This window comes from Nerophis lumbriciformis, linkage group LG21, assembly GCF_033978685.3.
Source record: "Nerophis lumbriciformis linkage group LG21, RoL_Nlum_v2.1, whole genome shotgun sequence".
Lineage (NCBI taxonomy): Eukaryota > Metazoa > Chordata > Actinopteri > Syngnathiformes > Syngnathidae > Nerophis > Nerophis lumbriciformis.
In genome coordinates, this window is record NC_084568.2 from 21,696,993 (window position 1) to 21,715,228 (window position 18,236).

Sequence of the window (18,236 nt, forward strand, 5' to 3'; positions counted from 1 at the left end):
TGTTGCGCTTCTACTTGGGGAGTTATAGCTTCAACCGTACTTCTCGCGATACTTCATACCGTTATCCTCCTCGCAGCAGAGAAGTTGACATGAAATCAAAAGAGACACATTTATCTCCACACAGGTAACAAACATTGTTGTCAAACGTCTTATCACCACACAGGTCGATACAAATGTATTGTTTAACAATTAGGAACACTCACAGTCGTCTTAAGGTTTATTTGCCGACGTCTTTCGGGTGTACTCAGCTATGATAACAAGCACTCCACTTTTGACATATGGAAATATTAGTACTGTTACTACTTGATCATGTTTATGCTATTTAGTTGTGTCTCAAACATGGCGTCTTGACGCTTTGGTGCGACTGAAAAACATTTCAACACTAAACTCGTTTGCCTTAACGTTACTAAAGTCCTCAACAATCGACTTAATTGCTACACTTCCAACAATACCATTAAATATGTCATATTTTCCTTCGGTTATCATGTGTAATAAGTTATTGATTAGTCTATGTCCTTTATTATGAATGATGTGTTTCCATCATACAGTATTTATATTTTTCATAAATAGATATATTCTTTTTTTTTTAACTTACATTTGCATTGTATTTTTTTTAAATCATATTTATACCTCTTGTAAGTACCCTTTTCAACACCTTTCCCTCTTCTTTTTGATTGTTCATTGCTACATATTCTTAAATTATATATCTATATACTGTATATATATATATATATATATATATATATAAGGGCTGCAACTAACAACTAATTTGATAATCGATTAATCTGTTGATTATTACTTCGATTAATCGATTAATAATCGGATAAAAGAGACAAACTACATTTCTATCCTTTCCAGTATTTTATTGAGAGAAAAAAAACAGCATACTGGCACCATACTTATTTTGATTATTGTTTCTCAGCTGTTTGTAAATGTTGTAGTTTATAAATAAAGGTTTATAAAATAAAAAAAAATAAAAAAATAAAAAAAATAAAATAAAGATAAAAATAAAAGTAGCCTCTGCGCATGTGCATAGCATAGATCCAACGAATCGATGATTAAATTAATCGGCAACTATTTTTCTAATTGATTTTAATCGATTTACTTGATTAGTTGTTGCAGCCCTAATATATAAATATTTAAATTTATTTATTTATATAGTTTTTTTAATTAATTAATTAATTTTCTTTTTTTTTAAATGTTTAATTGTTTTGTCCTGTCCAGCTTTTCAGGCAAATCATATTGTTGACGTAGATGTCTGTACAAATGTACTTTACAAAAGAGAAGTGTTGGATAATTCTCTTGTTGCCTTATTTGTATTTGACTTTATTAAATGGATTTATATTATAATATTATAATAATAATTATTAAATATATTAAGCACTAATAAATTAAGCACTGATACAGGGATGTCGAAAGTGGGGAATGGGGGCAATTTTGCTCATTTTTTAACAGCCTGCTGCACATTCTAAAAATACTTTTATAAAAAAATAATAAAACGTGGAATAAACAGAAAACAGGAGTAATGTAACAAGAAATTGTTTTTAGACTTAGACTTAGACTTCCTTTTTATTGTCATTCGAACTTTACAGCACAGGTAAGAACAAAATTTTATTACATAAGCTCATGGTAGTGCAGGATAAAAAAGCAATAAGGTGCATATATAAATAAATAAATATATATAAATAATATATAAATATACATATAAAATAAATAAATAGATTACTGTACAGATAAATATATTGCACTTTTTCACATGCGTCCACGTTTCTGGATGTATGTTATATTGTCTTTTTTATTCCAGCGAGTTAATCCATTTTGGGGGGAGTTGAGGGGATAATTTAATTATGATGCGTTCTAAAATTGTTTTCATATTTTTTATTAGTTAGATGTATTCTTATTTCGTTTATTTATTACATTTTCATTGTATTTCTTTAATGTCATATATGTACATTTATAAATACATTATTTTCTTTTACAACACATTTCCCTCTTCTTTTTAATTTTTCATTACTGTAATTGCACTATCTACTGTATACTGTATGTTGCTACACATTTTTAATATACTGTCCCACAAATTATTGCTGATAAACAATGGTATTGTCAGCATCATTTTCAGACCAAAGTAAGCACTGATATAGTGTGGAATGCGGGCCATTTTGCAAATTTTTTTAACTGCCTACTGCACATTCTAAAAATACTTTTATAAAAAAAATCATAAAAAGTGGAATAAAACAGCACACAGGTGTAATGTAACAACAAAAAAAGTTAACATTCTTTTCATATTTATTATTTTTTATTATTTATTATTCTTATTGTGTTATATGTAATTAAAAAAATAAATTCTTCATATTTTTAATTAGATTTATTCTTATTGTATTTATTTATTAAATGTTCATTGTATTTCTTTAAAGTCATATTTGTATATTTATAAATACAGTATTTTCTTTTCAACACCTTTCCCTCTTCTTTTTGATTTTTCATTACTGCAATAGCACTATCTACTGTATACTGTATATTGCTACACATTTTTAATATACTGTCCCACAAATTATTGCTGATAAACAATAGTATTGTCAGCATTATTTTGAAACCAAATTAAGCGCTGATACAGGGATGTCTAAAGTGCGGAATGGGGGCCATTTTGCTAATTTTTTAACGGCCTGCTGCACATTCTAAACATACTTTTTATTTAAAACAATCATAAAATGTGGAATAAAACATCAAACAGGTGTAATGTAACAAAAATACATTTTTAACATGTTTTTTTCATATTTTTTATTAGTTCGATTTATTATTATTGTATTTATTAAATGTTCATTGTATTTCTTTAAAGTCATATTTGTACATTTATACATATACATATTCATACATTTATACATTTACAGTATTTTATTTTTTCAACACATTTCCCTCTTCTCTTTGATTCTTCATTACTGTAATAACACTATCTACTGTATACTGTATATTGCTACACATTTTTAATATAGTGTCCCACAAATTATTGCTGATAAACAATAGTATTGTCAGCATTATTTTGAGACCAAAGTAAGCACTGATACAACTAAAAATCATAAAAAGTGGAATAAAACAGCACACAGGTGTAATGTAACAACAAAAAAAGTTAACATTCTTTTCATATTTATTATTATTTTATTATTATTTTATTATTATTATTGTGTTATATGTAATTAAAAAAAATGTTTTTGTCATATTTTTAATTAGTTAGATTTATTCTTATGGTATTTATTTATTAAATGTTCATTGTATTTCTTTAAAGTCATATTTGTATATTTATAAATACAGTATTTTTTTTTCAATACCTTTCCCTCTTCTTTGTGATTTTTCATTACTGTAATAGCACTATCTACTGTATACTGTATATTGCTACACATTTTTAATATACTGTCCCACAAATTATTACTGATAAACAAACGTGGAATAAAACAGCAAACAGGTGTAATGTAACAAGAAAAAAATGTTACATTTTTTTTCATATTTTTTATTAGTTAGATTTATTCTTATTGTATTTATTTATTACATTTTCATTGTATTTCTTTAAAGTCATATTTGTACATTTATATATACAGTATTTATTTTTTCCAACACCTTTCCTTCTTTTTAATTTTTCATTACTGTAATAACACTATCTACAAATTATTGCTGATAAACAATAGTATTGTTGGCATTATTTTGAGATCAAATTAAGCGCTGATACAGGGATGTCCAAAGTGCATAATGGGGATCATTTTGCGACCCGCAGCTAATTTTTTTTAACGGCCTGTTGCGCATTTTAAAACTACTTTTATAAAAAAAAATTACATAAACTGGAATAAAACAGCAAACAATAACAATTTTTTTTAAACCTTTTTTTTCATATTTTTAATTAGTTAGATGTATTCTTATTGTATTTATTTATTACATTTTCATTGTATTTCTGTAAAGTCATATTTGTACATTTAAAAATACAGTATTTAATTTTATTTTATTTTAAATAAACAACAATTTTAATTAAGCATTGACACACTGATGTCTGAAGTGCGGAATTCTAAAAATACTTTTATAAAAAAAATCATTAAAAGTTTTTTTTTTCACATTTTTTATTAGTAAGATTTATTTTAATTTTATTTATTTATTACATTTTCATTGTATTTCTTTAAAGTCATATTTGTACATTTATAAATACAGTATTTTATTTTTTCAAAACCTTTCCCTCTTCTTTTTGGTCTTTCATAATTCTTATAGCCATCTACTGTGAGTGTAGCTGGGATAGGCTCCAGCCACCCCCGCCACCCTGAGAGGGACAAGTGGTAAAAAATTGATGGATATATACATTGCAGCACATTTATGATGTATACCTACACAAATTATTGCCAATAAATGATATTAGAGTCAGTATTATTTTAAGACAGAATTAAGCGCCAATGCAGGGGTGTCCAAAGTGCGGCACGAGGGCGGTTTGCGACCTGCAGCTAATTTTTTAACGACCCGTGGTACATTATAAAAATACTTTTATTACAAAAAAAATCATAAAAAGCGGATTAAAACAGCAAATGGGTGTAATGTAATGAGAAAAAAATTAATAACTAATAACACAAAGCAGGCATGCATTGTTTTTTCCTTTAAAAAATCTAGTTATAGTATTTAAAAAAAAAAAGAAGAATATCAAAATGGCTCTTGCATCTTTTAACTTTTCAGTGGAATATTTTTATGTATATGTCCTTTACCTTGTATATCTCTCATCTTAACTGCCTCCTCCGTGTTGTTAATTGATGTGTTTTAGTAAACAAATAGTGTTGAATTGTATTTATAACAATTTTAGGCTTTAACTAACCTCAATTTGTCCCACTTCTACCCCTCCAATCTTCTTTTTCTCTTACTTCAAGGCACACAAGGGTGTACTGTTGTCCTCCGGTCTGATATCTGACAGGTCAATTTACGTGGATCCAGTCCCCCTCCGTCATTGCTACCCGCTGTCTCCATGACAACTCCTGCACTAGTGTCACCTTTTACGGGGCCGTCACCGCCGCCTCAGCAGCAGCAGGGCCAGGCAGCGCGTGATGTCAACACCGCCTCATTGTGTCGCATCGGCCAGGAGACGGTCCAAGACATTGTCCTCAGAACCATGGAGATCTTCCAGCTCCTCCGAAACATGCAGGTGTCTCCATCTTCTCGTATTAATATTGATTTACAGAATATAAGCTGAAGTTGTAAAGTACCCATAGCGTCCAGATCAGGGGTCACCAACCTTTTTGAAACCAAGAGCTACTTCTTGGGTACTGATTAATGCGAAGGGCTACCAGTTTGATACACACTTCAATAAATTGCCAGAAATAGCCAATTTGCTCAATTTACCTTTTACTCTATGTTATTATTAATAATTAATTATATTTATCTTTGTGGAAACACTGATCATCTTAATAATTTCTCAAAATAAATATATATAGAAACAGACAAATATCAATATGCAACACTTTATTTTTATATATTTTATGTAAGTGCACATTTTTCAAATTGAACATTTTCAAATGATCACTTCTAAGACAGTCTTGTGAAATCACAATATCCCATTTTAACTAGCTAGCCACTAACATTTTTTAACAAATCATGAATTACTTTGCACCATGTTTGTACAAATAATAACTCATGTAAAATACAAAAGTCACCTCTCAAATTTTTAAATAAATCATGTCACACTTTGAACTGGACACCAAATCTGTTATCTGTTTCTTCCTCAGTTAGTGGGAAGCCTGGCATTGCATGCTGTTAACTAGTGTGTTGTACTCTGGTGTGTAACTTATTTGACACTCGCTGGCAATGGAGAAAGACAAATATTGAGCACATATATAAAGAATTAATGGAGAAGTTTGGTGTGCCAATTTGCACACCAAACTTTGGGCAGTTTTGCCCATTCCTCTTTGCAGCACCTCTTAAGTTCCATCAGGTTGTCATCCAGGAAATATAATTTTTTTGACACCCTACTATGGAGGTTCATTTGTGTCTTTATTACGAAAACTTTTTTTGACATTGAATTTATGTAACTGATTTTTTTGCGTTTAAATTTTGTGAACTGAATTTTTTTTACATCAAATTATGCTGACAATTTAATTGAAAATAAATTCAGTGTTTTAAAATTTAGTGTATAAATATTCAAAGTTAAAAATATTCAGTGGACAAAAATTCAGTGTAAACTAATTCAGTGTATAAAAATTGAGTGTTAAAAAAATCAGGGTATACAAATTCAGTGTAAAAATAATTCTGTGTGGAAAAATTTGCTGCTTCAAAATGTAAGACTCAATTCCGGTAAATTAAGACAGAAGCAATCGAGCCTGTTTCTGAACCAGCCAATGAGGTGTCAAGTTTGAAGTCTTACACGAGTCTTGTAAAACAGCTTAAAAATGCAGTTAACCGGGCTACCTGGGCATAATACAAGATAATTAACATTTTAATTCGGCCCGCTGGATATTTTCAAACCATATGGTTAGAATCTGCAGTTTTGAGTGACGTACGAAGCTCTGGGAACAAACAATGTGGGGCAGAGTGGGCGGGGCTTGTTTACAGCGCAAAAAAGGCATAGCGAGTGTCAGGCCATGTCCACACGAACAACGCATATATGGGGTTGAAACAATCTCCATTCACACAAGTGTGGTTTCAAAACTGTTTATGTCTACACACACACGCGCATACACCTGCTGTGAGATTTACAACATTAACTATGAACAATAAAACACTGAATATATTGATATATAATGTAGGAACCAGAATATTAATAACAGAAAGAAACAACCCTTTTGTGTGAATGAGTGTAAATGGGGGAGAGAGGTTTTTTGGGTTGGTGCACTAATTGTAAGTGTATCTTGTGTTTTTTATGTTGATTTAATAAAAAATAAAAAAAATTATTATTATATATTTTTTTAATTTCTTGTACCGATAATAAAAAAAACGATACCGATAATTTCCGATATTACATTTTAACGCATTTAGCTAGCTCGGCAGGCCGATATTATCAGACATCTCTAATTTTTACTTTAGCTGCAAAAAAAACACAAAAAACTTTATAAACTGGCAGCTCAGTCACCAGAATTTTACAGTAAAAGCAGTGCTTTTTTTTTTACAGCATATAAAAAATGTAATAAATGGAATGGAATGGAGAAACAATACCACTGTTTTTAGCGGTAAAATTCAAGCAACAGAGCTGCCAGGTTGGTTTTTTTTACAGTAAAATCTTGTTTTAATGTTTTAGTGTCTTACTGTATATGGAAAAAAACAGTATCAAAGTTGATTTTACGGTAAAAAACTCAGTCGGTGGAATTTAACCGTAAAATCTATTGTCAATTTTACAGTCTACAATTTGATTGATGATTTGTTTTGAAATTGTAAGTCAGGCAGATATTTAAGTACAGTATTTATCTTTATTTAAACAAAAAATATTTTGGGAATATATTGTATAATATTTTAATAATATTTATAATTTGAAAAGATATGCAATTGCATGCAGTACATGATTTTTAATGTCAAAACGGAAACAACAAATATATTTAGTAAGAAAAGATTAAGCATTTTATTAACGCATATTATTTCCAGGCTTTCGCGGGCCACATAAAATATTGTGGCGGGGTGGTCTATGCTGTTATAGCACAGTTTTTAGAGTTGTTTGTAGTGCTGCAGCTATCGATTATTTTAGTAATTAAATAAATAATAAATGATAAATGGGTTGTACTTGTATAGCGCTTTTCTACCTTCAAGGTACTCAAAGCGCTTTGACACTACTTCCACATTTACCCATTCACACACACATTCACACACTGATGGAGGGAGCTGCCATGCAAGGGGCTAACCAGCACCCATCAGGAGCAAGGGTGAAGTGTCTTGCTCAGGACACAACGGACATGACGAGGTTGGTACTAAGTGGGGATTGAACCAGGGACCCTCGGGTCACGCACGGCCATTCTTCCACTGCGCCACGCCGTCCCTATTGAGTACTTTTATTGATTACTTTGTTCGATTAATCGAGTAATCGGATAACACATACTTCATAGCCTCAATGCCTATTTTAGGGAAAATAGTTGAAATAAACAAATATTTTTTTTGCTTGTCAATACCTTCATACTTTCATGCACATTATTAATATTAAAATTGCACTTTTAACATGTGTGCATTAATAAAAACTAGAAAATTCCCGCGGTTGATGGGCCTGCTATCTGTGTCCTGGACCTCGTCGGAAGCCGCAGTGCTTTTGAAGATGGTGCCGAGTGTCTGAATCCGAGAGTTTTAGATATAACTGTACAAAATGAGCTACACAGCTAGCCTAAAACGTTAGCATGCTTACATAAAATTGCTAACATTTAGCATGTGTGCTAACGTGAGCATGATAAGTGTTATCATGTCTCACATGTCAATTAACACGGCTGTAAGGTGTATGGCTTCGGAAATGGAGAAAAAAAGTGTAAAATATGATGAAAAAGTTAGCATGTTTGAGTTAGCTCGTTAGCATGCTATCATTTGCATGCTAAAAGTTAACAAGTGTCACACACCAAGTTATATGACTCCAGGGTAAACGGTAGCAAAACTAGCTCAAAAAGTTAGTACGCTAATATTAGCATGCTAGAAAGCTAATTTTAGCATGCTAACAGTTAGCTTGTGTCACATACCAAGTTATATGACTCTAAGGTGTATGGCTGGGGAATTAGATAAAAAAAGAGTACATTTTGCAAAAAAAGTTAGCACTTTAATGTTAGCATGCTAACTATTACATGCTAACAGTTTACAAGTGTCACGTACCACGTACTATGACTCTGGGGTAAAAGGTAGCAAAACTAGCTCAAAAAGTTAGCATGCTAATTTTAGCATGTTAGCAAGCTAACATTCATTATCAACATTAAAATTGCACTTTTAACATGTGTGCATTTAATGAAAAAAAAAAAAAATCTCTGCTGTTTGCCACCACACACACACCGCTGCTCAGGGAAACTACCGTATTTTTCGGATTTTAATTCACAGTTTTTTTTTCATAGTTTGGCCAGGTGTGCAACTTATACTCTGGAGCGACTTATGTGTGAAATTATTAACACATTACCGTAAAATATCAAATAATATTATTTATCTCATTCACGTAAGAGACGAGGCATATATCAGCAATCGTCACACACACACGTCAACCAATACAAATTCGGCGGGGGCGGGTCATGGCAGAAGTGCATTGTGAAAAAAAAGATGCTGCCTGCTACTTCCGTACCTATGAAAATTGATCATTTCAACATTGGCGGTAACTTATAAAAACTGAGAAGGGCTGAACAAAAATGGAGCCGAAAAGGAAATCATATACTGCAGGTTACAAGCTGGAAGTAGTGAAATATGCAGCAGAAAACGGCAATCGAGCAGCAGAAAGAAAGTTTGGAGTAAGCGAGAAACTTTGTAAGGGACTGGCGAAAAGCGGAGGCTACTCTTATTTAAATATTTAATAAATTTAATAAAATAAATATTTACTCTATATTTAAATATTTATTTGGATTTTGACTAAAAAAGTTAGATAATATAATATTTGTTGCAATATTTGACACCATTTTTTTCCCCTGTTAAACTTGAAAAAAAAAACCTACTGTATGTCTATTTTTTTTTATGTTTGTGAATGTTTATTGACAAAGCATGCTTGAACCCATACTTGCCAACCCTCCCGAATTTTCCGGGAGACTCCCGAAATTCAGCGCCTCTCCCGAAAACCTCCCGGGACAAATATTCTCCCGAAAATCTCCCAATTTTCAGCCCGAGCTGGAGGCCACGCCCCCTCCATCTCCATGCGGACCTGAGGGACTCCTTATTACACCCAGCCATAGAATTATACGTTAAAATAAACATATTTGAAATAATTAATTTTAAATTATCATAATAATTCATTTAAACTGACCCTATTTAATTATTAAAATAATTGCTTGTTTATCAACAACTTTAGCATTTTATTCATTACATTTTGAAGCTCTCAGAAGCCAAGTTATGTTATATTCCTTAAGATTTATTTATGCAAGTTTGAAGTATCAATTATCCAAACACAGTTTTGTTTGCATATTTTCAGGATGTAGAAATATATGTATGTATATATATATATATATATATATATATATATATATATATATATATATATATATATATATATATATATATATATATATGAAATACTTGACTTGGTGAATTTTAGCTGTAAATATACTCCTCCCCTCTTAACCCCGCCCACAACCACGCCCCCTCCCCCAACCACGCCCCCACCCCCCACCTCCCGAAATCGGAGGTCTCAAGGTTGGCAAGTATGCTTGAACCCATCCATCCATCCATTTTCTACTGCTTGAACCAATGAAATAAATTAAAGTGTTTTTAGCAGCACATCATAATGAATTCATCAACAAAATGGCCCCCAGTACTACCCAAAATGCCCCAATGACGCACATAGGTTGTCATGTAAACCAAACCTAACATTTCCCAACCTCCATACAATTACAATCTTAATAACGTGTCTTTATAGTGTTAAAAACGCGATCCTAAAGATAGAGACGCTATCTATACACATACTTCTCCTATCTAACAGAATATTAACTAAGTAGGAGACAAACTAAACCCCTTTTACTTGGTATGGTCTGATGTTGTCAGTGATGACATCATCAAGCTTGCAAAACCAGGAAGTAGCTAGTGGCTCCACCCCAAACATTTCTGAAGGTGAGCATCCAAACACATGTATCTTGCAACGGATCAATCTAACTGAGACTCAACTAGTATTGTGTCTTACTAAGTACTGCTATAAATGTTAGCAAACCAATAACATAATGTGAATTATGACCTTTTTGGGACAAATGATGAGTGCCAAACTCATCCATTTTGTCACAACTACCAATACATTTTAATCTTTAACATTTACATTATTTTAAAACAACATATTATTCATATGCATTGATAAAAATAATGTTGTTGTTGTACTTTTGTGGAAGTCAATGGCTGGAGCTTAACTTTCCATAGCTGATGACATGTTAATATGTATAATCAACAAGCTACACAGTCTCTTGTGAGGATGTTTCTGGAAAAAAAAAAATCAACAACACTTTTCCTCTTCCTTTTCCTCTTTTTTTTGACGAAATGTTAAAAGGCAACTTGCTCAAAGTTACATTTACAAACCAACAAATATAACAAGAACACCACCGGATAGTGTATGTAGTAACCATTAGTGGTTTAAACGAACATTTAAAAAGAAAAATCCACATTTTTCACAATAATTAATAGGGGTGTGGGAAAAAATAGATTCGAATTCGAATCGCGATTCTCACGTTGTGCGATTCAGAATCGAATCTCATTTAAAAAAAATCTATTTTTATTTTTTTAAATTTTTTTAAATTTTAAATTTTTTCCATTTCTTTTTTTAATTAATCAATCCAACAAAACAATACACAGCAATACCATAACAATGCAATCCAATTCCAAAACCAAACCCGACCCAGCAACACTCAGAACTGCAATAAACAGAGCAATTGAGAGGAGACACAAACACGACACAGAACAAACCAAAAGTAGTGAAACAAAAATGAATATTATCAACAACAGTATCAATATTAGTTACAATTTCAACATAGCAGTGATTAAAAATCCCTCATTGACATTATCATTAGACATTTATATAAAAAAAAAAAAGAACAATAGTGTCACAGTGGCTTACACTTGCATCGCATCTCATAAGCTTGACAACACACTGTGTCCAATATTTTCACAAAGATAAAATAAGTCATATTTTTGGTTCATTTAATAGTTCAAACAAATTTACATTATTGCAATCAGTTGATAAAACTTTGTCCTTTACAATTATGAAAGCTTTTTACAAAAATCTAATACTCTGCTTGCATCAGCAGACTGGGGTAGATCCTGCTGAAATCCTATGTATTTAATGAATAGAGAATCCTTTTGAATCGGGAAAATATTGTTTTTGAATCGAGAATCTGGTTGAATCGAAAAAAAATAAATCGATTTTGAATCAAATCGTGACCCCAAGAATCGATATTGAATCGAATCGTGGGATACCCAAAGATCCGCAGCCCTAATGACTAATTATATTGAAGATAATTGTTAGCTAGCATTCATGCACTTGCCCGTAGAGTGCAATCCCAGAGAAGCAACTAACAATTTACAGATATGTTATGATAGAACAGGGGTGTCCAAACTATGATTTAGGGGCCGCATTGGGCTAAAAAAAAATGTGGTCGATGGTTGAAAGCCGACTGCATGTAAAGTAACTAAATATATGAAAATATATACATAACGTGTGTCTACATATATTAATATAATGGATACATAATTATGATTGTAGTATGTGTATGTCGAATCCTAACTTGTTTACTTCTGTGACAACCTCCTTAAAGTTTTGTAATCAAGGAGCTAAAATGCGACAAGCATGGATAAGTGTTGACAGAGCATTTTGCATCTCCCCATCATGCACTGTAATGCATTTAAATTAGAGATGTCCGATAATGTCGGACTGCCGATAATATCGGCCGATAAATGCTTTAAAATGTAATATCGGAAATTATCGGTATCTGTTTCAAAATTATCGGTATCTGTTTCAAAAAGTAAAATTTATGACTTTTTAAAACGCTGCTGTGTACCACGAGTGAATGCAACAGCCATACAGGTCACACTGATGGTGGCCGTATAAACAACTTTAACACTGTTACAAATATGCACCATACTGTGAACCCACACCAAACAAGAATGACAAACATATTTCGGGGGAACATCCGCACCGTAACACAACATAAACACAACAGAACAAACCCCTTGCAGCACTAACTCTTCCGGGACGCTACAATATACACCCCCCGCTACCCCCTAACCCCCTCCCCCCACACACACACCTCAACCCCGCTCTCCTCCAACCCCGCCCACCTCAACCTCCTCATGCTCTCTCAGGGAGAGCATGTCCCAAATTCCAAGCAGCTGTTTTGAGGCATGTTAAAAAAAAAAATAATGCACTTTGTCACTTCAATATATAAATATGGCAGTGCCATGTTGGCATTTTTTTCCATAACTTGAGTTGATTTATTTTGGAAAACCTTGTTACATTGTTTAATGCATCCAGCGGGCATCACAACAAAATTAGGCATAATAATGTGTTAATTCCACGACTGTATATATCGGTATCGGTTGATATCAGAATCGGTAATTAAGAGTTGGACAATATCGGAATATCGGATATTGGCAAAAAAGCTATTATTGGACATCCCTAATTTAAATCGATGTAATTTCGAATTGTTTATGGTGCGTGGACCTTTTTTTTTTTTTTATAATATCCACAAAGTTCAGTAAGCAGGTTATTTTATGTGTGACCATGTGTGTTGATGTTTTGTGCTGGTTGCATTTTTTTGCGCCATAACTAGGGAAGGTTGTTTGGATTGGGTCATAAAAGTTAATTTGCTCTGCTCACTTCTAAACACAATTCATGGTCATTGTCCTGAAGTACTCGCATCATCCCTACAATTGTGGCAAAGTTGCAGCAATTAGATTGTCAGATATATAAAATAATTTAAAACTCCCCACGGTCCAGATTGTTTATTAAACTCACTGCCAAATTGAAGACGCTGGCAGCCCGCACTTGGCTCGCGGGTCGTAGCTCGGACACACTTGTGATAGAATATACTTTCAATGATAGCTAACGTTTAGTAGCTAAACTTTGCCAAATTGCTGCATACATCATGCATGTGTGTTATGTGGGGTGTAGTTTATGTTCTAAAAGAGTATAACAATGCTGACAATTCTCTGGAAAGTTAGCGCCCTCTAGGCAGCCGCATAAGGTTGCAAACAGACCCTTTTAATGGAGGACTACAATTCAAGAGTGCATTTTACAGTCAGCAGGGATCAATGTGGGCCTTTACTTAACACAACATTTCCTCTGGTGCCTTTCAGCTGCCTAATGGAGTCACTTACCACCCCAACACCCACCAGGACAGGCTGGGGAAACTGCAAGAGCATCTTCGCATGCTTTCCGTGCTGTTCCGCAAGCTGCGCCTCGTCTACGACAAATGCTCTGAAAACTGTGCTGGGCTGGACCCTATACTTCCTGAGGTACAAGTTAGTATTCAAATTAATAATTTGCTCAATACTATTGCAAAAGTCGCAGAACTCAGGAAAAATTATCAGAACAAAAACAGAACATTCCTCAATGATACGGCTTGTTTATTTTCTTATATTCGTTAGCACTTTTTAATAAGATTGCATCTCTTCAATCAGAATCCCAAGTTCATCTTTCTTACCTACTGGAATGTATTTGCTGACTTGCAATTCGATTGAGTCATGACTTCACTTAAGGTTTTATGAGGCAAATGATTATTCTGACCCTGAGTTGAACTTTTTTTGTATAGCGATTCTCAGGCCGAGGTACAGTACTTAATGAAATACGTTATGTTTTTAGAGGGGACTTTTTGGGGGGGAATTTTGCCCGTCTTTATCAATCCCTGTGTAAGATAAGAACACACACGTTTCTCTTTTTTGTGTGTTCTAAATAATAAAAAAAAACAGCAAGCAAGAGGCGGCTAACAATGCAGGTACCGTATTTTTCGGAGTATAAGTCGCACCGGAGTATAAGTCGCACCGGCCGAAAATGCATAATAAAGAAGGAAAAAAACATATATAAGTCGCACTGGAGTATAAGTCGCATTTTTGGGGGGAAATTTATTTGATAAAACCCAACACCAAGAATAGACATTTGAAAGGCAATTTAAAATAAATAAAGAATAGTGAACAACAGGCTGAATAAGTGTACGTTATATGAGGCATAAATAACCAACTGAAAATGTGCCTGGTATGTTAACGTAACATATGGTAAGAGTCATTCAAATAACTATTAACATATAGAACATGCTATACGTTTACCAAACAATCTGTCACTCCTAATCGCTAAATCCCATGAAATCTTATACGTCTAGTCTCTTACGTGAATGAGCTAAATAATATTATTTGATATTTTACGCTAATGTGTTAATAATTTCACACATAAGTCGCTCCTGAGTATAAGTCGCACCCCCGGCCAAACTATGAAAAAAACTGCGACTTATAGTCCGAAAAATACGGTAATAGGAATTTACCTATCCCACCTCTAAAGCAATTGAAAAAAAGTCTAATAATGCTTTATTTACATGTTATGTATGTAATGTAGTAACAGGCACATTCATGACAACTACTTACAGTATATAATATTTGTGTCACTATTAAAGGGGAACATTATCACAATTTCAGAATGGTTAAAACCATTAAAAATCAGTTCCCAGTGGCTTATTATATTTTTCGAAGTTTTTTTTCAAAATTTTACCCATCACGCAATATCCCTAAAAAAAGCTTCAAAGTGCCTGATTTTAACCACCCGTCCATTTTCCTGTGACGTCACATAGTGAAGCCAACACAAACAAACATGGTGGAAAGAACAGCAAGCTATAGCGATATTAGCTCGGATTCAGACTCGGATTTCAGCGGCTTAAGCGATTCAACAGATTACGAATGTATTGAAACGGATGGTTATAGTGTGGAGGCAGGTAGCGAAAACGAAATTGAAGAAGAAACTGAAGCTATTGAGCCATATCGGTTTGAACCGTATACAAGCGAAACCGACGAAAACGACACGACACGACAGCCAGCGACACGGGAGAAAGCGAGGACGAATTCGGCGATCGCCTTCTAACCAACGATTGGTATGTGTTTGTTTGGCATTAAAGGAAACTAACAACTATGAACTAGGTTTACAGCATATGAAATACATTTGGCAACAACATGCACTTTGAGAGTGCAGACAGCCCAATTTTCATCAATTAATATATTCTGTAGACATACCCTCATCCGCGCTCTTTTCCTGAAAGCTGATCTGTCCAGTTTTGGAGTTGATGTCAGCAGGCCAGGGAAGCTACGGTCGATAGCTCGCTCGTCTGCGGGAACAAACTGCCGCCATTGCTTGCCGTGCTACCGAGGTCCTTTGTCCCTGAATTGCTCACACACTCCGGCAGATTCAATGGGGGTCTGGCGGCAGATTTCTTTGACTTTATTGTTGGAAATGCATCTGCTTTGAGTGTCGCAGGATATCCACACATTCTTGCCATATCTGTCGTAGCATAGCTTTTGTCGGTAAAGTGTGCGGAACAAACGTCCAATTTCTTGCCACTTTCGCATCTTTGGGCCACTGGTGCAACTTGAATCCGTCCCTGTTCGTGTTGTTACACCCTCCGACAACACACCGACGAGGCATGATGTCTCCAAGGTACGGAAAACAGTCGAAAAAACGGAAAATAACAGAGCTGATTTGACTCGGTGTTTGAGAAAATGGCGGATTGCTTCCCTCCGAGAGCGAATATTAGAAAGGCGTTTAATTCGCCAAAATTCACCCATTTAGAGTTCGGAAATCGGTTAAAAAAAAAAAAGGTCTTTTTTCTGCAACATCAAGGTATATATTGACGCTTACATAGGTCTGGTGATAATGTTCCCCTTTAAGGATGAGTACCATTCACATTTCAACCGATACGGTACCGATTCCGGGTACCTGGGAATCAGGACCGGTGCCGTACGATACCAGTTTTCGGTACTTTTGTGTGTGCTCATGTGTTATTAAATATACATTTATTTAATAATAATATCAATATTTTATTTGAAGTTTAACAATGTGTGAAAAAACTGTTGTCTAGTTGCTAAATGACAGTATAGTAGACTTTGCATGTATTTGCAATTCTAATAAGTTCAATCAATCAATCAATCAAAATTTATTTATATAGCCCTTAATCACAAGTGTCTCAAAGGGCTGCACAAGCCACAATGACATCCTCGGCTCAGTTAAGTTAAGAAAGGTCTCAATAGCCACGTGTACATGGACAACATTTATTTAATCTGATCATCGTTTAGGTTAGAATGTTAGGTGTACATGTACCTTGAAAAAAATTATCTGATTATGACATGTATTTTAATGCATCACACCTTAAATCGAGATACTTTACCATGACATGTGCAGAAACGAACATACACAAAAAATGTATTATAATACAGTATAATAATATAATAATAAGAGTTTGTTCACTTCAGCCTGTTCAGTAGCCTAGTGGTTAGAGTGTCCGCCTTGAGATTGGTAGGTCGGGAGTTCAAACCCCGGCCGAGTCATACCAAAAACTATAAAAATGGGACCCATTACTTCCCTGCTTGGCAAAATGATTCCTCAGCGCGGCCACCTCTGCTGCTCACTGCTCCCCTCACCTCCCAGGGGGTGGAACAAGGGGATGGGTCAAATGCAGAGGGTAATTTCACCGCACCTCGTGTGTGTGTGACTATCAGTGGTACTTTAACTTTCAGGTGCCGAAGAAGCAGTAGGCTTCCACTGTAAACAAACATGACTTTGTGCATTTATGCTATTTCGATATATTTTTTCCTTCTGTTCACTACTTTTGTTTTACATCTCTTTTTTGAAATGGATATGTTCTGTGCTTTTTATGTTGTGATTATACACCGGTTGCGGCGCGTCTTCATGTTACGACATTATGTGTACGTGTTTGAGGCTAGCAGATAGCACTTGGAGTAGCTGTAATGTCGTGAATAATCGACACTTGACACTTGATACATACTTTTATTTTTGCTAGTCTCATTTTAAAGCAACAAACTCAACAGTGTATAATACTAGGTCTGGATATGTTGAATGGGGGGGTGCAGACAACAGCAAGACAATCGCTTCATTCCCAGACTATTAAATGTAGTCCTCTTCCACCACCAAAGTATAGCTGACATCAAAGACATGCGCAGTAAGGATAATTCTAACCCAAATTCGGAAGGTTTTCATGCGCTACAATCCGAATGACTATCGGCGCAAAACCACCCGTTTCGATCGGAATTAAATTATAAATTATAATTATAAATAAATTATAGATTGGTTGCAATCACATGACCTAGAGGCACATTTGTGCACTTTAAGGTTTCTGGCGATTAGGCTATTTTTTATTAACTTGAATCAGTGCAGATTTAGGTTTATTTGTAAAGGTTTAGAGGCAAATATAAAAGCGATCATGAAAACAATATTTTAAATGGGATGGTGTGGATTTTCTGCCACAAATATTAGTCTCATCTACAATTCATGTCCGCAGTTATTATGTGAAGCATATTTTGTCTCATTATTTAGCTGTGTATGTCCCTGTTGTTCAGCCTGAATCTTTGCTAGCGATGTCAAGATTCAGTGCAATGCTGGCTAAAATAGA

At 34.1% G+C, this 18,236-nt stretch overlaps 1 protein-coding gene across 2 annotated transcripts in view; it reads left to right on the plus strand.

Annotated features, from left to right (window-relative positions):
* Positions 1 to 60: 60 nt before the first annotated feature.
* The window catches only part of med30 (mediator complex subunit 30), a 142,247-nt gene continuing 124,071 nt past the window's right edge, over positions 61 to 18,236 (plus strand). Inside the window, exons 1-3 of one of the 2 annotated variants that reach the window (XM_061982617.1) lie at positions 61 to 124; positions 4,887 to 5,158; positions 13,930 to 14,094. In XM_061982617.1, the coding sequence (XP_061838601.1) occupies positions 4,982 to 5,158; positions 13,930 to 14,094 (342 nt within the window). In that variant the 5' untranslated portion in view covers positions 61 to 124; positions 4,887 to 4,981. The remainder of the gene's footprint in view (positions 125 to 4,886; positions 5,159 to 13,929; positions 14,095 to 18,236) is intronic. The other variant, XM_061982618.1, reaches the window with a different exon arrangement.